The sequence below is a fragment of the Psilocybe cubensis genome, chromosome 3 (genome assembly GCF_017499595.1).
Source record: "Psilocybe cubensis strain MGC-MH-2018 chromosome 3, whole genome shotgun sequence".
In the NCBI taxonomy this organism is placed as follows: Eukaryota; Fungi; Basidiomycota; class Agaricomycetes; order Agaricales; family Agrocybaceae; genus Psilocybe; species Psilocybe cubensis.
Genome location: NC_063001.1, coordinates 3,759,908 through 3,781,054, shown reverse-complemented (window position 1 = coordinate 3,781,054; position 21,147 = coordinate 3,759,908). Strand labels below are relative to the sequence as shown.

General features: G+C 43.8%; 5 protein-coding genes across 5 annotated transcripts; 4 read left to right on the top strand and 1 right to left on the bottom strand.

The window, feature by feature from the left end:
- Positions 1-6,680: 6,680 nt before the first annotated feature.
- Positions 6,681-8,348, top strand: JR316_0004032 (uncharacterized protein; the record flags this gene model as incomplete). The annotated part of the gene is made up of 1 exon (XM_047889801.1): positions 6,681-8,348. One exon carries the CDS (start codon positions 6,681-6,683, stop codon positions 8,346-8,348), a length of 1,668 nt encoding a protein of 555 aa, XP_047752175.1.
- A 320-nt stretch (positions 8,349-8,668) lies between these two features.
- JR316_0004031 (Splicing factor 3B subunit 2) lies at positions 8,669-10,752 on the bottom strand (the record flags this gene model as incomplete). The annotated part of the gene is made up of 7 exons (XM_047889800.1): positions 8,669-8,899; positions 8,957-9,306; positions 9,356-9,416; positions 9,465-9,576; positions 9,630-10,342; positions 10,401-10,571; positions 10,624-10,752. 7 exons carry the CDS (start codon positions 10,750-10,752, stop codon positions 8,669-8,671), a joined length of 1,767 nt encoding a protein of 588 aa, XP_047752174.1.
- A 1,448-nt stretch (positions 10,753-12,200) lies between these two features.
- Positions 12,201-13,744, top strand: JR316_0004030 (uncharacterized protein; the record flags this gene model as incomplete). Its single annotated transcript, XM_047889799.1, has 3 exons — positions 12,201-12,375; positions 12,431-12,823; positions 12,885-13,744. 3 exons carry the CDS (start codon positions 12,201-12,203, stop codon positions 13,742-13,744), a joined length of 1,428 nt encoding a protein of 475 aa, XP_047752173.1.
- A 1,926-nt stretch (positions 13,745-15,670) lies between these two features.
- On the top strand, positions 15,671-16,393 carry JR316_0004029 (uncharacterized protein; the record flags this gene model as incomplete). Its single annotated transcript, XM_047889798.1, has 3 exons — positions 15,671-15,748; positions 15,793-16,195; positions 16,260-16,393. 3 exons carry the CDS (start codon positions 15,671-15,673, stop codon positions 16,391-16,393), a joined length of 615 nt encoding a protein of 204 aa, XP_047752172.1.
- A 1,066-nt stretch (positions 16,394-17,459) lies between these two features.
- JR316_0004028 (uncharacterized protein) lies at positions 17,460-21,121 on the top strand (the record flags this gene model as incomplete). Its single annotated transcript, XM_047889797.1, has 14 exons — positions 17,460-17,622; positions 17,678-18,246; positions 18,302-18,520; positions 18,582-18,761; positions 18,821-18,964; positions 19,002-19,017; positions 19,239-19,288; positions 19,337-19,497; positions 19,559-19,658; positions 19,715-19,888; positions 19,950-20,126; positions 20,202-20,352; positions 20,401-20,585; positions 20,651-21,121. The coding sequence occupies 14 exons, from the start codon at positions 17,460-17,462 to the stop codon at positions 21,119-21,121; spliced, it is 2,760 nt and encodes a 919-aa protein (XP_047752171.1).
- Between the last annotated feature and the right edge of the window lie 26 nt (positions 21,122-21,147).

Genomic DNA, 21,147 nt, shown 5'->3' with positions numbered 1-21,147 from the left:
TGTCTCCTATGTTCTCAAGAAATTCACACAATCCTTCGAAAGGCGTCCCTTGCGTATCCTCTTCTGAACCCTGAAGCCTTTTCTGACGTTGCGATTTTGGATAATTCTATGTGGCTGCCTTTTTCTGAAAAAGGTAAGTACATTGGCTAAGTTTTACTCTATCTAAGCATTGTGCTATGTGATGACACCATAATTCCGACAGGCCAATAACAATCCAATGTCGCAGACTTCACGGCTGTCGATCAGGGTACTCGAATCGCAAGAAATGTATACTGCAGACGCTGAGATGACAAGATATAAGATACTTCTACCTACACTCCTTCCTCACTTTTGGAGATATGATTGATCACTCTTATACCTATCGAACATGAGCAGGCGCAGGTAATTATAGTGCCACTTCTATGAAATACATCAGTCATATCTCATTTGTAAGTTACAACTAAAATCCACCGCTATCCTCTCTTATCTTCTCCGTCCAATTTGATTCTTGGTTTGCCGTCTCGGATTCCTAAAAAGTATAATTACATACGACGACGCCAGGACATCGTAAGATTTCGGCTGTCTTTCCTGGCCCACCATTACCCTCCGAAATGATATGTCAGGCTGGATAAGAACGTATACATATATGTGAAATGTTATAAAATGCTATAGTAGCAATGGTACTGCCTGCGTTCTTAGCACCGATCCATCCAAACTTGTATCCGAGTCGTAAATGTATGTCTACAGTTAATCTACTGCTCACCTTTTTGTCTTCTCGGTGTTCCATGCTGGTTCCGTGCTGTCTTTTTCCGTTCTCCTGTTTTTCACCCTCACTGTTGTTTTCCTCCGTATTAGAGTTAGAGGCTGTATGATTGGCTGCTTTTCCAGTAAATGGCACAGAAATATTACTAGTAAATTAATCCTTTATCACCATCGACGCCAGAGAGCTACTGAAAATAACAGCAGTCTTCATTTCGGCATCTGTACAATTCGCCATAATGAAAGGATAATAATTGGGGTGATATGTATTGACAATTGGAAGATGCACACAATTTCGACTAATTTCGAGTCTCGACAACGTAGCCCTCATTAGGCTTCATTAAGTCTATCCGAGAAGATGTAAATAATTGAGGCACACAGGCGCTCCACTGATCCATTAGAGATAATAAATCAAGGAAGGTCAGGTGTGAAATTAAAGGCCGGTGCAATAGGGCATCTGTGTGCTTTGCTCTCGCCTATCAACTGCAACTGGAAGGGAGCTGCAGGATTTCAAAGGCACCATTTTTCTCAGCGGAGGTGCTCACGCTTTCTAGTCACTAGAAACCACCAACCAGTCGTGGTATTCAGAGCGCCTACATAGCAAGTGTTCAGTCCTTTCGGTTCTCTTCCGAGTTCTCCGACACGGCCCATCGAAGCGGACAATCGCTACGATTTCTGTATATCCACTCTTCTTGCACGGACGTCCGCTGAAGTTCCAACTTTCTATCAGAGTTGTAGTAGCTGATCCAAGCCAGTTATTATGAATGAAATAGGAACGCTGGTTTGTTGATAGGAACTTGTGATACGGCAACTAAGTGCTGAAATCAAACGGCGCCTATATATCCCGGCAACAACCGGCAACAGCCGGATGACGCAATTTTCGTTTTCCCCGCTTGCTTTATCTCCTCGAACATCTCTGCGCAGCGCGTTCCCTAGTTCACCATCTTGACGATTGATCTAACCATGACCAAATGGCTGCAACATTGTGTTAGGCTGAATAGCTCCAGACTTCCTAGCTGACTAGATGTGTATCCTCGTTGAAATATTTGGGGTGTTTCCTCAAGCTCAAGTGGCATGTGTTTTCAGCAGCACTAATAGCAACCCGTGAACTAGAATGAATCCCCCTTTTTATTTCAACACCTCATTTACATCCTTTTCAATTTTTCTCCTGGATAATCTCACAGACATTTAACGCTTGTTGTTTGCTCTCTTGTCAAGAATACCGCCGAAAAGCACCAGAAGACCACAAGCCTTTCGTCTGCAGGGTCTTGACAGTGGTACGACGCCACCGCACTCTTTCCATATCCTCCCAACCCAAGCCAAGGAAAAAGTTCCATCTCAAGCACTCAACTCGACTTTTTATTCCAGACCAAAATCTTTCGGAGATACCCACCAAACGCACATGTCAGAATTAATCAGATCCGGTTCGGGGGCACTTTCACCGAATTTGGCGAAATTCCTAGCCTTTTACTGTCTTCCCTCGTCATTTTTTGCCTTTTTGTACCCCGCGATTATCGATAAATTGGCAGGATCTTTTTTTTAAATCGACGATCGCCGAAATTCTCGGTTTTCTGCGTGTTCTTTCTATTCGAAATCTCAACACAAGCCCCGGGCCTGTGGTCGAGTGCGCGGTACCAATAGTATAACCAATATCGCCACTGGGAACAACTTGATCAGCGAGGGAGTTGCCCAGGGTCAGGAATGGGGGACCTGGTTGATACTTTTTTTCCCATCGCTAGTCGTGTGGTTTAATTACTCTTTTCTCCCCCACCACATCCCACTCGTCCGTCCAGCTGGTCATGTAAAAGCTATCTCGACCTTTGCGATCGTCTAACATTCTCGAGAACCCCTGTTTTTTCTTTGTGCTTTAGAAGCCTGACCGTGACATCGTCATCGTATCATTCTTTTCTCCCCCAATTTTCTCTCTTGCGTGTCCATTCGAGGGATCCACTTCTCCGCGCGCCATGGCGGCCCCCATTGAATACACGGAAGACTCCTTCAGGTGGCTGTTCGTAGAGCAGGCCGTGTCGTTGCTATACAGTGAGCAACAACCCCAATTTCTCCACAATTTCCAATCTCATTATGAGCCTGGTCATTAACGTTCCCCATTCAAAAGTTTCTACCTCTGTATGCGTTCTATACGATCACGGTGAGCATCTTCTTCGAATAACCCCCGTACTTCACCATAATCGTTTCGCTTACGATATATCTTAGCTTGTACGCTAGATGAAGAGGTGAATTCTCCGTGCTCTTGTTCCCCGACACGTTTATTATCCGCGATTTGCTGACGGTGCGGTACTTCGCGTTCGAAGATTGATTTGGTCTGGGTACGTCATCGCCGCTTTACCACACACACAACTTGTGTTGCTGATTGATGGTGATGGATCACAGCGCAGACCCAAATGGACGATGGTCCAGTTCTTCTTTTTTGTCGTGCGTTTATTGGCCTTTCCTATACATTCTCTGTCCTCTCAGACCAAATGTTTCTCGTAGAATCGCTATGTCGGAGACGTCTCACAAATGTTTGTGTCCTTTCTCACTTTGACGTTATTGCTACGCAGCAGGCTTACTTGGGTCGTGTTGCTAATGTTTAATCAATATGCTACAGATATGCTGCGTACTGTACGTCTAAACCAATTTTGGTTTTCTGTTATCCATACCTCATCGGTTGTTGACGGTGCGTCGGGGTAGCCATGACGAAACACATTGTTCAGCGGTCCTCTGAGACCAAGGTGAGTCTTGGCCTCCCCCGTTTCCTATTTTCCTATTCCCCACAGGTTTTTGAAGCCACCTTCCAATTATGTTCCCCATTTTCAAATCTAGAGGTGTGTGGCACCGCCTATGTGCCGTCAAATAACACTAATGCTTACCCATTTCATAACCAGCTGTATGCACACTCCCTCCTTATTATCTGCTCAACGCGGGCGTCTTACAGTACTCTACAATACTCTTTAGGTCATGCATTCAATGTTATTTTCGGATATATGGTTACAGTTGTTCTGTGCTCAATGCAAGGTGCAAGCTTTTTTTTCTAGGGGTTATGCAGCGCTGAATCGCGTATGTTTCCTGATCAACAGGTATTATGATATACCGTGTGTCGAGTATGTACAACCACAGCCGAAGAATCATCGCTCTCTTCGCAGTCGCCGCCTTCATCGAAGCTGCTTCCGTGATCGCCATACAGGCGATATCGACACAAGTTGATGCACGTAAGTCCATTGAATTCTAACTCGGTCTGTGACCACTTGGTGATCGAGCAGAACTGGTATATTGATTATTCTATCTACTTCCTGTGTTCTGGGACTCCACCTGTAGCCATACCAAACCCCGCCCCTGGAGTATTTCTTTGCACCCAGAAGACGTTTCCGTTCTGGATGTACATCACCTGGATACCCATCATCGGTTTTGAGATGCTGGTCCTTGGGTTATCTGCGTCACTGGGCGTTAAGTACTACAAGACGGTTAGAACGCTGGCGACCATCCGGTTAGATCCGTCACTCAAGCTAGACTCACTGGCATACATTCTTTTAAGGGATAGTATCACCTTTCCTTTCATGTATGCGGCCCAATTTATTGGTTCTTTGGTACTCGCTGATGCAGATTATTGTGCTAGTTGTGTTTGTGTATGTGTCCTCAACCTCATGGTGTGGATACACCTACCAGTATGTCTCTCCTTCACTCGGTCATTTGTAGAGACCTAATCATAAATTTCATCTCATCTCCAACCCAGCATGCATACATTCAACTTGCATTCGGAATCGCCTCCTTCGTCCCTTGCGTCCTCGGCCCGCGTCTTATTCTCAACCTCCGTGAGGCCTACTATGAGCCATTTAACCGCGAGTGCACCGATAGCGACCTTCAGCCGACTGGACCACATGAGCCCGAGCGCAGAGGGACTGCACGACATCCGCGGCGGCGGTGGGGCAGGCACAGACGCAGGTCGACACTGGACATGGACTCGGACTCAGCCCTCGAGGATGAAGACGAGGGCACACGCCCCTCCGGCGGCCGCGCGGACACTGGGATTGTGCGCTCCAAATCTTCGGCCTCGCGCACACGTCGGTCCCAGCAAATGTAACCTTACTGCTAAAATTCAAGTTAATATTATGTTAGTATATATGCGTATATGTAGTGTATAAGCTATGCACATATCATACTTGTTGTCGCACCACGCCTTTCCTTCATTTTTTTTACCAGCAGTGTAGTTGTACCTCGCTTTCGAATATGCTTTTCCACTTGCTTTTTCTTTCTTTTTTAATTTCTAGTATACGTACTACACCCATTACCCCACTACCCTTCAATGTCACAATAGACTTAGAGATATCGATCGTTTGCAGTTCTCCATGATTACGCCACACAACCGGTGATTTACTGCAATGGATACGAGCCATGCTGACCACCTTGAGCCCCAGAATTTAAAACGTTGAAGACCGAACTTCCGATTTCTGATGGACAATTCCTGCGCATATGTACGATTCAAGCGCATTCTGATCCAAGTCGAGTCGGGTCTCGACCCGATGTCCGGGACTTCCTCCCAATGAACAAAGCATCACATGTGTACTTTGATTGCCACAACCAAAAATGGGGTTGACACCCAAAGGCACATATGAGCAGAAGGACAAAGTATCAATTTGTGCACCCAGTGGCGAGGGCGCTCATCACTGGGGTGTTGCCGCCCTTGCGCCACCGAGAATGACATCGGCCATCTCCGGGACATATACCACCAATGCGCAGATTGCATTTGAGGACTCAGGAGTGGAGGCGCCAGTTGTGATCATACGAACCTTTCGGCGCCAAAAAAGGATCTCAGAAACGTAGACCCAGAAGTTTTATGTATAAGCCTTGAATGGATTGATTATGTTCGTGGGGTTGAAAACAAAGCGGTAGAGTCAAAAAAGAGTCAAAAGAATGTTTCGATTTCTGCTAGGTTTTCGACATCATGTAGATCTATCAAGGAGATGTGATCGAAGAAAGGTTCGCGGTTCAAGTTAGAGAGTGGCCAAGAGCTTGATCCCGAATATTAAACCACAGTCACAATAAGGGGTATGTTGGAAGGACCCTTCAAGGTAATGAAAGTCAGTGAATTTCAAGGTCTCTTAGCTACCCTCGATCGATCGGAAGCGGCGTATATCAGTGGCAAGGTTTCCTATATCCTGTATTGGATGTCATGGTTTACTTGGGGGCAAGTCTCCTGGGCCGTTGCATAAGTGTGGTGAACGGCGGTACCCCTGTGCCGCAGAGACGGTTTGGGGGTAAAGGTTGTAAAGATAGGAGACATTTCGAGAGCAGTCGGAAAGCATTAGATGAGCATTTTTTTTGAACGCAGAGCAACAAGTGGCATTGAATGTTTAGGGTGGGTCAAGACAGACTCAAAGTGTAGGACCAAAATAAAAATGACTAGCTACGAATTCTGCATAAATATGTACTATCTGGACCATTTCTCCATTTATTTTGCATGAAACTGCTCTTTTTTTGGTTACGGTTAGTGTGGATGCCGCGTGTGCACTGTGATCAAGTTTGTCATCAATTAGTTACCTCGAAAAACCCCAACTTAACCCGACGAGACCACATAGTTCGAGCCCTTTTGTCGAAACACGACACCTTTGTTCATTTACAAACGATATGCCTTTCCTATCTTAACTTGAATCGAAAGATATTGCAAAAGGATTACCTACGTAGGTGGTTTCGTAGCAATAGCAAAGGAGGGATTGACTCTTAAGTGACTTCTTTATTACTATAAGACACAGGGACTCGTTGACTCCCGGTGCCCAAGCCTATAAATGTGCCAGTGCCCTTGCCAATCTACCTCTGCTTTTCCCTCAGTATCTGACATCTCATGAAACTTTCGATGCCACGGCTCCCCCGATTTATCTCTCGATTTTTTTCAGTAAGCTTTCCAATCTTGATGAGATTATGGATTAACTCCCATCTTGAATGGATAGATGCGTAGAGCTGAGCCTGAGAATGCTGCTGATAATGCCACTGAATGTTTAACGCAAACAACTACGCTTCCCCCCATTTCGAGACTCAACCATGACGTTCTTCGTTATATATTCTCTCTGAACGGGCATGCAGACTCATGCTTCACCGATGTTGTCTCTGGTAGGGATCTTGACGATGTGGAGCATCCTCCCTTATCGGAGGCTTCTTTGACTGTCACTCGGTATAGTTCGCAAGTTTGCCAGGAATGGCGCGAGTTGCTTCTTAATTCCCCTACTATATGGGCCACTGCATTTGACTTACAATGCTTGGATCAAGTTACAGATGATTGGCGGGATGAGGTTCTCAGGCGGACAGCAGATTCCCTACTCACAATTATCGGCAACTTGTCCAGAGGACGTCCATCTACATATTTTTTCAGTGAACTCCTTGAAATCCATTGGTCCAGAATTCGCCGATTGCATGTGAGCGACCACCGGAGCGGACTTGACGACGTGGTGTGGAATGCTCTCCAGCAACCTTCTCCTAACCTGGAAATTTTACGCATCGATATGCGCTTTGTCGTCAGTGACTTCGCCCAGGTCTCTTTGTTTGCAAACTGTGCACCCCAGCTCCAAAGCCTTCAGGCCCCGAGTCTGTCTATGAAACCTGACATGCCGTGGTTGTCCAATATCAGGCATCTTTGGAACTTTGATATGGACATTTGTACAGTCCAATCGGGATTTCTTCGCGTTCTAGACAAGATGCCACATCTTGAATCCATATCCTTGAATGCAGGTCAATGCTTTTATCAGTCAATTGCCAACCGGGACAGCGACGCCAATGCTGTCGCTGATGACCCCTTGATTCATGTTTCCTGTCCTCGCCTTATGCGTCTGGAACTGAACGGTGATATTTTTCTTTTCTCGCCCATTTTACAGTATGTAACACCTTCTGAAAATTGTGTACTACTCCTCAATGGCGAAGCGGGCTTTACAAAAACATTTGGTCTTCCCGAGGCTACGGAATTCGGCGACGCTCTTTCTACGTTCTTTCGCAACTCTCCTCGCCGCAGAATCCTTCATCCGCCCAAGAATCTCCCCCTGCTATATTACACCCTCACAAAGACGGAACTGTGCATCATTTTCACTCATTCTTGTTTTTCCAATGATACTATCTTCGTCGTGAAATCCGATGCCAACTCTAGTTGGCAAGACCTACCTGGCCAAATCTTACGTGCTCTTCCAATCTGCACTCTTGAAGGCACCAAGGACCTATATATTACACTTGACCACCTTCCTGTCCAAAACGACACGGCTCAGCTTTTGAAATTATTCAGGCGTCTCGGATACTTGGAAATTATATCCTTGAGCTGGCGTACACTTTCAATTGTTAACCGCGTCCTTAGCAGTGAGCAACCCCCGACCTCGAAACCGAATATCATATTCCCGCACGTTAACACGATTTCTTTGTACATGAACGGCTTTAGGTCTGATCCACTGGGAAACGTGCTGCGAGAGTTTCTGGTTCGCCGCATTGAAATTGGAATACCTATTAAAGACATTTATCTTCGTAATTGGGGAGACCATGACGAAGCGTTTCCTCTCTTGTTTGATATAGTCGACAACTTCAACTGTAAACTCCATTTTATGAAGAATTCACGAGATACCGGCGAGATGGCCAACCAGTAAAAAGACGAACGGAGAAATTTATCGAATTAGTTTGTGTCGCCCAAAACCATGGTGGCGTGCTGTATATATGTAGATATCATTTTTCAGATGTCTTTTGAGCTCTAGTTGAAATTTCAGAATGGGTAATTACCCCTATCCACTGCATATGCGTTGGAAAACAAGAAAAAAACAGGAGAATGGCAAGGCAGAAAAACATAAAAAGGGAAGGAAATATTTGACAGATTTTATACAGAAAAGACGACAATAGTAGTAATAATAAGCAGGTAAAAAGGACGAACCAGAATGACAGCAGAACAGCAGAATGTCGAAGTTTTTGCAACCTAAAACTTGAACTCCTTGCCGCTCTTCTTGCCTTCCCTCTCTCTGTCCATCTTCTGCTTCTTCTTCGCCATCTCTTTCGCAACCATGTCGGAAAAATCTTCGCTGCGCCCGCTTCCGGGGACGCCCGCGTTGCCCCGTGCATGTGCGTCGTATTTGCGGCGCAGCTCTTCTTCCGATAAGCCTTCGAGCTCTGAAGCATCGATTGAGACATCAACACCATTTGCTTTTCGCTGTATGAGAAAAATCATCAACACATCATCAAAAGTCTTGAATGTTGCGTTCTTTACCTTGGTGCCGCGCTCGTCTCCCAACACAGGTATAGGCGCACCAGCAACGGCACTGACGTCGTACCCACGCTCGCTGCCCATGAGACCACGGACAGACGTCTGCTTCTCTGGTACGACCTGGTATAGCGATCTTGGGCCCGAAGAAGCTTCCATCGCCTCCGACACCGACCTGCCCTTCCTCAGCTCCAGGAAATCGGGGGTTTCCAATCCGCCAGCAACAGTTGATACAACACTCGTCATGCCTGATGGGGTTTCCAATCCGGAAGGTGTCTGCATGCCGTCTGCTGGTGTAGGTTCGTTTGTCTCTTCCTCGTCGGATTCTTCTTCTGATTCTTCGGACTCCTCGTCTTCTGTTAGGGAGAAAAGAATTAGCAATGAGAAGATTAAGTAGTGGCAAACGAGACGAACCCTCTTCTGGTTCCAATTCTCCCCACAACTCTTTTGAAATAGGTTCACCAATCTACTCAAGTAAGTGACTGAACTATGGTTGAAAATCATTGATACTCACTCCGGAATCTCCGGCCTTGGGTAGCACACCGAAAACATCGCCATAAAGTGGTCGGTTATATTCGTCAAGGGGAGGTTTACCCCATCCACCTGGATGGAAACCCCACTGTGCACTGTAAATAGAGTTAATGAACAAAGGGGTACAAAGAAAAAATGGAGTGCGCACCCTTCTGGAATAGGCGCGTTGAGACCAGGTATCCGCAGGGTTGGGTAACTTGGAGGAGGACCGAATCGTTGCATGCTGATAAGCCATGGAGGTGGTGCAAGGGGAGGGATCGACAACGCTTCTACAAGTTCCGGTGAGAGATCTCCAGGTCGCTTCTCCTTCAGTGACGTCTCGAATTCCTTTCCTTCGTAGTACATCTCTCCGAACCCAGTCACTGGCGGCTTCGTTTGGAACTTGAAGAATGCATCGTGTAGTTTCTGATAGTCGATATCCACTTTACCCATCTTGGGCTGCACTCGCTCTCTTGTCTTCGCCTTGAGACTCATGTTTGCCTCCTTCTCCTTCACTGCATCGCGCATTGTTGCAATTCCCGTGTCTGCGATGTACGCCGGCAGCTGGAAGGGTGGTTTCTCGATACCTCGTTTGCCTTGCAGGTAGTCACGTTTCGCACTCCAGTGGATCGGGATTGGGACGGTGTTTCTGTAAGATTTGAGGTGCAACAGCAACCGTGGGTCAGCCGCAGTGACATCTGTCCATTCGACGACTTCGGGCTTCTTCACCAGTTGCTTCAGTTCTGCGACCGTCAATCGCGCCATTTTCCGCGCTTTTTTCTTTGAGAGAGGTTTAGCTTCAGCATCTGAGTCCCCTTCGGAGGCCATATCGTCGTCGGAGTAGATCACTTCTCCTTTGTTATTGCCATCAGAAGCCTTCCCCTGCAATGCAAATAATTTGCATAAGAGCATATATAAAGAAATATCAAGGGAAACATACTGAAGATTCATCAGGTGGAAGCTGGAAACGAGCAAATACGTCGGAAAATGCTTCAAGGCCGGCGTCGCTGAGATCCAACTGCTCAGACACGTACTCAACATTAGATGGTCTTTCCTCCTCGCGTTCACTCTCAGTAACAGATTCGCTACGAGATCTCTCCTTATTTTGTTCCTAAACTGTACCATTGGATCAAATATTCAACAACAAATCAGGATATACGCACCGCCTGCTTCTTCTGCTTCTGCTTTAGGCGTCGGAGCTGGTTTTTGGATTTTATGGCCTTCCCGTCGACCTTGCTTTTTGAAGCACTGTCAGCACCATTGCTGACCATGTCAGCTTGAGGAACTACCATGGTCCTTTGTAGAAAAGATGTGGGGAACGGATTGTCGAGGGGCCTCCGACTTTGTAGTCGACAGGCAAGACGATTGACGGTGGTGCATAATGTTTACGTAACGCATCACTAAATTTAAAGCCAGATTCAAATACCGTCAATGAATCTGTTGCTTGCTGTTTCCAAGGTACTTTCGCATCGGCATAGTGCATAGTCTGACACACTTTCATAATCCTAATGAGGGGTAGCCACCTACCCGTTCCAACACCAGAGATCATTCGCGGCACATCTCAGTGGGTTGGAAGCGTTCGCACAGTTGTCCTACTAGTAACTACGTCACTAGTTTTATGGATGCAAAATGGACAAAGTGGAGGCCGAAATCTGTAACACGCAATCCTTCAGTAATTCTCATCCTTCCAGGATTACTACTTGGTGCATGTCGTAGTGCGATAGTTCTGTGAGTCATCTCATCTTCTACGTGATGTTTATTTATGCTATGCAGCTGTCTTGGTCTAGAATTCTTATGTGCAACTAACAGTGAGATCCCTCGTCGAACGACGCGACACGATTTCGGACAAGAACTCGTGAGCGCATAAACATTCCCAATGCTATCTGACTGATGAACAAAATTGATAAAAACATGAAACTGAGCTCGGAAACGGTATGAGGATTTAGTTAATTGTACAATTTATGCGATAACATTAGAACCATCTCAGCTCGGTCTTTGAATCGAACAGCTTCTGACCCAATTCCCGAACAAAAATAGACGTCCAAGCCGAAGCCTCTCTGCTTTGCTTTAAGAATCTTCAACCCCACTTTCCCAATCACAAATCCTTCTTCCCGAAGATATTGACTGATTTGAGGCCGTTGCCAATTTACTGCAGCATGCACTCCGTGCTGCATACTCATGTGTTTTAGCTTTTCTCTTGTTAGAGCCATTACCTGAGTTTAGCGCTACCTCCCTAGCGCGAGCCTTGGTACGATGATTGCAGCACAGCGCAAGGGCATTATCTTTAATCTTATGGATCTAACCTTCGAATTCCCTGTACGACACAAGTGTGAATATGGGACATCTCGTCTCGCTATTCCCAACTTTCCGCTCTATTGGAACTAATGTTCAACGGTTGATGGAATTCTTCGCAGGCTGTTTGCATCAGAAGAGGTGATAGAAATGATAATGTACGACCGAAAGTTTGTACCTTCTTCACAGCACCGATTATGAAAACCTTGAGGTAGCAACTCACGGCGTGAGTTTCTACCTCACGTCACCATCATGTGCATATAGTGAATAATCAATGATCCGTCTGTGTCCATTTTTTACACTTGAAATCAGGCCCGAGGCATTATCAAATTAAAGAGGAGGAGAAGTCCTGGAAAGAAAGGATGTTAAAGTAACTGAAGGGCCGCTCATCTCTTTCCACTTTTGTAAATTCTTGTTCTGCCTGCACCTTTTGTGCCGCAGATCTAAAATGTCGTCTCGGCGAGCTATTGCTGTTGACGATACAGATTCCAGGATACAATATACTGGCTCAGGTTGGTTTCAAGACCCAGGACCTCATGACAACGTGGGGAATTATGGACCAGCATACAAGAGTACATTGCATGGAACTATTTCAGACGGGAGCCTGTCCTTCAATTTTGCTGGTAAGCACCTGTTTAGCAGCATTCTGCGTCTCGTTGGGACTGACAATGTCAGCAGGCACGCAAATAATTGTATACGGTTTGATTAATGTCCACAACAATTCGGGAGTCCTGGACCCTGGTTGGCAATGTTTTGTCGACAATATCAACATTGGCAACACATCTACTTTCATGGGCATGGACAATCACTGGCAGCTTTGCAGCCAAGATGGACTGCTAGACGCACCACATATTCTTACTGTGAATATAACTGTCACAAACCAACAGACCTTCTGGTTTGACAATATTCAGTACGTTCCTTCAAGTTCGGTACCTCTGGACAATGAGGCCATCGTCTTGGATCACCGTGATCCTGAATTAAATTATGGGTCTGGGTGGACTCCTTATGCAGACGGGACTGCTGCAACTTTAACACAAAGTCCAACCACCACTTTTACATATTCCTTCATTGGTGAGTCAAAATCCACATCCTTTTGTCATTACTGGTTTTTTCACCTCCACGCCGTGCCTAGGTGTATCTCTAAGTTGGTTCTCACTCATCCCAACAGATTATCCGCGTACCGCTACCTTGGCGAGATACACTGTCGACAACTACGCCCCTGTTCAATTTTCATTGAACGGTCTTCCGACGGACTCAAATTCGATTCAGTACAACCAAAAATTCTTTGAAACACCTGAATTCCCAATGGGGACGCATCAACTTATCGTCACATACCTTGGAAACTCGTCAACGACACCTCTGTCTCTTGAGTACATTGTCGTCCAGAATGGGTCCTTTCCTTCTAGTTCGCCTTCGAGTGCTTCATTGGCACCAACTACTACTGGTAACCATACAAACGGCCCAAAGCCGGCGGTATTGGGTCGCTCAAACAATATCGCTAAAGAAGTTGTCGGCGGAGTAGTCGGGGGAATAGTGCTTATTATTCTTGCTATCATTGCTGTAAGTTATTTTTGTCGCAGGGATCGGAAGCAAAGCGCCAGACATTTGTATAACCATGTGGGCCACGACTCGGAAAACGCTGTCGAGCCATTCCAACTTGTTCCTAGCATCCTGCCCGCTCCCACAATCCACCCACAGAACCCGCTTGGCATCCCAAATACTGCGAGCGGTAAGACGAAACATCGTCCTATTCAACATCGTCTTATTCCCAATCAGACCACTAAGAAACTGAAATCCATTTTTCCACCGCGCTTGATTCCAGGCGGAAATCCTCCTCCGACGGGAAGCAGTCAACAAGAGGTTTCAACCCTTCGCCAACAAAATGTTACACAGCAAGTAATGTCACCTCAACAAGATAACACTAGGACTCGTTTGCCGCTTCGTACAAACAATGGAGTGGTGGAAATTCTTCCCACGTATACTACAACTTGAGACTGGTTCGCTTTACTCGTTATCAGTTAGCATTTTATTTATTTAAATTGAAAAACCATGCCAATATCTCATAGATAGATGATAGAATTCATATTTAGGACAATACTCTAAGTTAGGATGCAGATCTTACTCTACAAATTGTCAAAGTTCAGATCTATCCGTTGCTCAAGATTTTTTGAAGTTGTTTTCGTGAGTCGTCAGTGACTGGCAGTTACAGGCGGTTATTTTGTTAATGGAAAAACTAGGTCGTGCCTTACCAGCTCTCCCAGTGTCTACACATGAATCTCTGGTATCCTCTACATAGACACCAGACATCTAGGCTATCGTTTAATTTTAACACAAATATCGAGCAGTCCTCCCCTCGATGGATGGAGCCCCTATGAAGCCTTTTTTGGGTGTTCAAGTGATCGGGCCGGTTGCCGGCAGCGCGACTAGTCATATGACCGATAGCACCTCAGGCCTACCATCACCGCGAGCTGCCCGACCTCGCTCGCTGTCCTCCATCACGACAACGAACAGAATCATGTCGTTCGTTCCCATCTCCGCTGCCGCCGTCCATCACCTTGGCGAGCAGATCGATAGAAGCTCTTCACACACTCTGTCTCTTCCAACCCCCTGACTTGTAAACTACCTCAATGATCGTCGTGTCCGCTGCTTGGTCTCATGCGTTTTTTTGCACTCTCTCGGCGCCCCTGCCTTTTGCCCCGAAGAAGAGCGGATGTTGCACTGCTTGTTTAGATTCATTGCCCCTACCCCCTTTACACTGCCCCAACAAGTAGCGAGGCAGTTGTATGTCATGATCCTACTCCCCGTCGACATCAAAGATGACCAGCGTGATACCCCAATAATAAGCACCTCTTATGCTACTCCACCCAATTCGATTCCTTGCTTTCCACACCAACAACACCAAAATGACTCAAGAACACAAAAACGAACTTAGAGATGGTATGATGTACTGCCATCTGACATAGTGAATATTAGTCAACTAATTATTTATGCGACAGTTTGAGCAAGTTGGAAGCTTTGTAGTGCTATTCATGTTGCATAGCTTTCAAATCAGAACCGGGCGGCTGCTTTGAAAATCTTCACAAGTACCCCTAACACCGTTCAATTTAGCCTCGTCATGGAGTACTTGCCCCATTCGACGCTACTGGCCGACACGAGCGATTTGACGTCCCCATGCTTCATACTCAAATGGTATTGAAAATCCTGCTTCTGTTTCTTGAGACTTGCTCTGATGCAATCCATTTTTGGGGATTAGACGAGCAGGCAGTTGGATAGAAATATATCTGAGCCTGAAATCGACCTGGGTGTGCTATCCCGTTGAGGAAAGAAAACTCCTAATTTTGAAGGGATCCTAATCTTTTTGGAATTTGTTTATTATCTTGCAACAAGCAACCGAAATGCGAAGACGCAAGGGTGAGTTTTGCTTACTATCCTACGCTAATGTATCTACTTTTCACTGATTATCGGGATGAAGGATCACAATTTGCCCGTCTTTGTGCATTTGTGGCCCAAATTGAGGAAAGAAGCGGATTCGGACAGATTGGCATTCACGCTGGCGGCTAAACCATAACATATGCGCCTGCATGAAAGGACATCTCAGGATATCCATACATGATACACCATCATCATATTGACCAGTCCTGGCAATGTTGCAACACAATCGATTGTCCATGATTCCATCTGTCCATCTCTTGCATCTGATGTCAGGCCTGTTCACGGTCTCGACGACGAGTAATCTTGAAAAGAAAGCATCAAGGGATGCCCACGTCTTTCACTTCCGTTAGGTCTTCTCTGTCCGTGCCTTTTGTGCTACAGCTCTTGAAATGACGTCTCGGCGAGAGATATTTGTCGACGACACGGATCCCAGTATAAATTACATTGGCTCAGGTTGGTTTCTAGACCAAGGAACTCATGATAACGATGGGAATTTTGGACCAGCGTACAAGAGCACCTTGCATGGAACAAGGTCAGATGGAAGTCTTTCCTTCGCTTTCAATGGTAAGCACCCGTTTAACAATTCTGTACCTTGTTGGGTCTGACAGTATCACACAGGCTCGCAAGTGACTGTATACGGTTTAAGCAATGTTCATAACGATTCAGGAGTCCTGGACCCCACTTGGGAGTGCTTTGTCGACAATAAGAGTATTGGCAACACATCTTCATTTCTTGGTACAGAAAACCACTGGGTGTTTTGCGACCAAGATGCACTACTAGATGGACCACATATTCTTACTGTGAATGTAACTGTTAAGAACCAACAGACCTTCTGGTTTGATAATATTCAGTATGTTCCTTCAAGCTCGGTATCTCTCGAAAATGCCGCCATTAAATTGGATCATCGTGATCCTGAATTACAATATGGGTCTGGGTGGAACCCGTATCTAGATGGGACTACGGCCACTTTCACGCAAACTCCAAATTCCATTTTCACGTATTCCTTTATAGGTATGTCGACACATTCATTTCTTTTTGCACTGCTGTTGTAATCTTCTCATGTGCTCAATCCTAGGTGTATCTTTAAGCTGGTTCTCACAAATCCCACCAGACCTTCCTCATGCCGCCACTGTTGGTAGCTATTACGTCGATAATCAAGCTCCTATCCAATTTTCATTGAATGGTCTTCTGTCGGAAATTTCGGGATAGCCTTACAATGATGGGGCCTAGATTAGGCCAAAATTTGGCTTCTAATGTGATTCGGCTCTCTTAGAATGCCGACTTTTGCCTTGCGTTGGATTAGATAAATATAGAAGTCATGTGTCACTCACTTGTAAAGAGGGGCAAATGAAAATGATTTATAGAATGTATTTAGAGGACCAAATGCGTATTTATTTTGAGAAAATGTGAGTGCTAAATGTACAAGCTACCGTAAGAAACCTACTGAAGTTGAAGTTGATCCATATTACAACCATACGAGGCCTTACAACTTGACTGTGACTAACGTCACACACATACACAGCAAGTGCAAAGTTGTCAGGCATTCAAGGGATGGTCAGTATAGATATATCAAATTGGACAATTTTCTACGTCATTGTGGATCATTTACACTTTATTTTATGTACTTTTAGTGCTGTGTCAATATCCCTGCAGTTTGTGCGCCATAGAGCACAAGTAAGCAAAGGGTCACGGCCGTGAGAAGAATGTCACATGGATCACGCGACACAGTGGACTTAGAAGAAAATCACATACATCGTCTACGTCTTCACCAAAGTAACTGTTTATGTAGCACATGCTATCTACAAAGGTAAATAATCTAGGGTACGGTGGATAATCAGTAATTCCACACGAAGAGAGACTAATTTTGAACATGATACATGGGAAAGAATGATTTGACTGATATCTCATAAGTTGATGCATTGTAACTCGGTGTTGATTGTTGTATGTTGCATGCATATTGCACTGTACAACTATGGTAGTACTGCCTTAATCATCAACAATGAGAATCTTTAACCTCTTAAAGACCTTTGTGCTGGATACTATGACATATTTTGATAGATGGTTACTAGAATACATGTTCTGGCAGACTAAATTGATGAACTGATTATGGTAGCTTAGTGATGTAGCGCAGCAGAATGATGAAACTAGGGCCTATGAGACGAATAATCTCCAGCACACTCTATATTAGATGCTGGTAAAATAGTATAAAAGCAGTTGGATCATATTTAATTCTTTATCTGCTCCTCTTTCTGATATCTTCTTTACTTTCAAAGACATGGCTAACCGCCGCCAGCCAAAGGACCAATTGTGCCCAATATGCAACAAGATGTTTAGCATCCAAGGCATTGCTCAACATATCCGATCATGTAGTGGCAAAACACCAAGTCTGGATGCACAGAATGCTTTTGGAGATTTTGCAAATAGGGTTTATGAAAATAGTATGTCATAGTGTATAATCTAATTATTGACATTTACCATTCAAAACTCATACAGACTCTCTACATTATACATCAATTTTAAATGCTGCTATTAGCCACTCTCCAGCTATACCAAATGAGGATTCTACAACCGCTTCTTATTCTGCTATAGATATGGCTCAAATGGAGACACAGGATTCTCTAAATGGTCATCATATTTCCCTTTCAATGGAGCCGGAAGATTCAATTGAGCCAGTCACAAATCAATCCTCTATACTTCAAATGCTTGATGAAATTTCAAATAATCATTTGCCCCCACCGCTTCCACATCAAATCTGCATTGAATTTCATCCAAGTGCAAATATGCCACCAAAATTCATTCCTACACACCAATATAATCCAAATTCCTATCAAACGTCACCAACACCCCATTCTACCAGTACCAACCCGTGGCATCCATTTAGGACACGTCTTGACTTCGAAGTGGCAGAACTTGCACTTAGCTCACATATGAATAGGCAGCAAAAGCAGATTTTATTAACCCTTATTGACAGAATCAAAGAAAAGCCAGAGCAGTTTACAATTGACAGTGTATCAGAGCTTGAGAAGACCTGGGAGCTTGCTCGTAGCTACCGTTCAACTGGAGTGCGTAATATTTTTTCTATTTTGTAGTTGTACTAACTAATACTATGGAGTACAGTTCCAGAAAAAGGAATATCTTGTACCATACCAAAATGATGAAATTGGGTATGAAGTGTATATCCGGCCACTAATTGAGTGGTGCAATAGTCTTCTTCAGAATCCTTCTCTACTTTCACAGTTTCATTGGATTGCTGAAAGGCATTATAAACAAAATGACGGTAAACGAGACCGGTTGATTGGAGAACCATGGACTGCAAATGAATGGTGGAGCATCCAGGTAGATGTATATATTTTTCTTTTTACAAATGTAGAATACTTATCATCCTACTCTGCTTTAGAACCTTCTTCCCAATGGTGCATTACCATTTTTTATTATCCTATATGCAGACAAAACTCGGCTATCCACCTTTGGTACTGCAAAGGCATATCCAGTGCTTGCTCGCTGTGCAAATCTTCCAGCAAATCTTCGAAACAGTGATGGTATTGGTGGGGGAATCCTAGTTGGATGGCTGCCTATTGTAAGCATTCTAAATGTTATAAATTTTTTTAGTATTAAACTCCAAATATGGATTTCTAGGTTGATGAAGATGCTGGCGAGTCAGGAAAGAAAATTTTTGTAAACTTCAAGCGTATTGTTTGGCACAAAGGATTCCACGAAATTCTTAAGTCCGTTCAAGAATATGCCACAACAGGATACTATGCACAGTGTGCAGACAACATTGTCCGGTGGCTATTCTTCTTTATTTTGATTTTATCAGCGGATTATGAAGAGCAGTAAGTAATAGTTTACTTCAATATAATTGTTATAGTAAATGAAACTGTTGGGCGCCTATTTTATAGATGTGTTATGGCCCTAACCCGTGGTGCTACAAGCAACTTTCCGTGTCCTGTATGCTTGGTTCCAAAGGAAAATTTATCAAATCTTACCACGGTATACCCTTATCGAACATCAGCAGAAATGAAACACATATATACAGAGGCACAAAATTTTACAGCTAAAGATAAGGAGAATTATTTAAAAGAATATGGATTACGAAATGTAGAGGTATAGTGCATTATATATGTCATTATTCTTGATTAATATTTCCTACAGAATGTATTTTGGATGATGAATGGGAGTGATGTATATAAAGCTCTTTCCTGGGATCGACTACATGCATACCATGGTGGACTATTTTCTGATCATTTATGGTCAGAATTTAAGGCTATTATTGATAGCTCTGGAAGGAAAGATGCTGAGATTATTGACAATCAGTAAGCATTGATAATATAACCTCTTGATGGATAAGTAATAATAAGGTTTATGCTTTTATAGATTTGATCAAATTCCTCGATGGAGTGGTCTTAATCACTTTGCATCTATAATTAAGACAGGAGAATTTGCAGATGGAACAAAATATGAAGATATAGCAAAGGTACACATGCATTTTTTAGACACTAATTGTGAATATAATATATCTGTGATTTCTAGATCATTTGTTATGCATCTCATAATGTTCTAGAGAAGTCAGACCGTGGATATTGTCTGCTCAAGCTTATGCGAAGCTTTGTAGAATTGGATATGTATTCATCTTTGATTATTCATAGCAGTACAACATTACATGGGTTACAAAAAGAACTTGCAAAGTTCTGTTCTATTCTTGAGGTAAGGCATTCTCCAATTCATATGTAGACCCAATTAATTCTCTCAACAATAAAATTTCCAGGAATATATTCAACTCCATCCAGACAAAAATTGGAATTTTCCTAAAATCCATTCACATGTCCATATGATTCAAGATATTGTTGCAAAAGGTGCAACTCGGAACTCTAATACTAAACCCAATGAAAAGGCACATGGCTTGCTTAAGCTCTGGTACCGCTTTCACACCAATTTCAAAGATGTGGCGCCACAGGAATGTGCTTTAATTCATGTGTACAATATTATTTGTCTGATCTAGTAAATTTGCTTCTAACAGATATTAAAAATGAACCACGATGATCTTATTGCAATGATTATTCGCATGGATATCAATGCTATTGATGATCTTGACATGCCCAAAGAGGACGGCGAAGAATCACTTATATCTACACCACAAGTTTCCAATCTTGGAAATTCATTGGGTAACGGTCTATTTGTTTGTACATGTATAATGTTATTAAATTGACATTTAACAGGATCAAGTAATGAGAAAAGAGCTCAAAGTCACATTTCAATTGGGTCACTTCAAGCAATAATCACATTTGCCGATGTGGAAAAACAATTCAAAGAGAACATGGCATTTGAACGCTTCCGGATTAAAACAGGAAAATACCTTGCAGCAGCTTCTGGAAGTACTATCCGATTAAAAGCCAATCATAAGGTAAGAGTTACAAGAACAATTTAAGCATTATTTATTTTTCATGTCAAAACTTACTTGTGTAACAGATTACACCATTTGAGCTTGCAAGAATTCATTATCAGTCGGAAATTGATTGGTCGGCTCAAAGAGATATGGTTCGAGTTAGCAAAAGTTTCCACAAGCGGCCACGAAATGATTACGTCCTTTTGGCACTTGATCATCAGAAGTACTGCTTTGCACAACTTCTGTTCATGTTTATTGTGTCATTAGATGACAAAACAGAGTGGCCGCTTGCTCTTATTCTGCCACTTGATGAACCGGTTGATCAGCGCACAAATTTGGCACGTAGGCGTGATAAAGATTTAGAGTTTCTCCGAGTACGAGCCCGAAGGCGAACAAACTCTGCAATTATTGACGTACGTAGTATAGTACGCGGTGGCCTTCTGATTCCAGACTTTGGAAATGATGCAAACGAGTTTATTGTTATGGATTCACTTGATCCGGACATGTGGTGGCGGTTAAAATCAATAAAATTAACTACACATGTTTTATTATAACTAGTGTTGTTACATATTAAACAGAA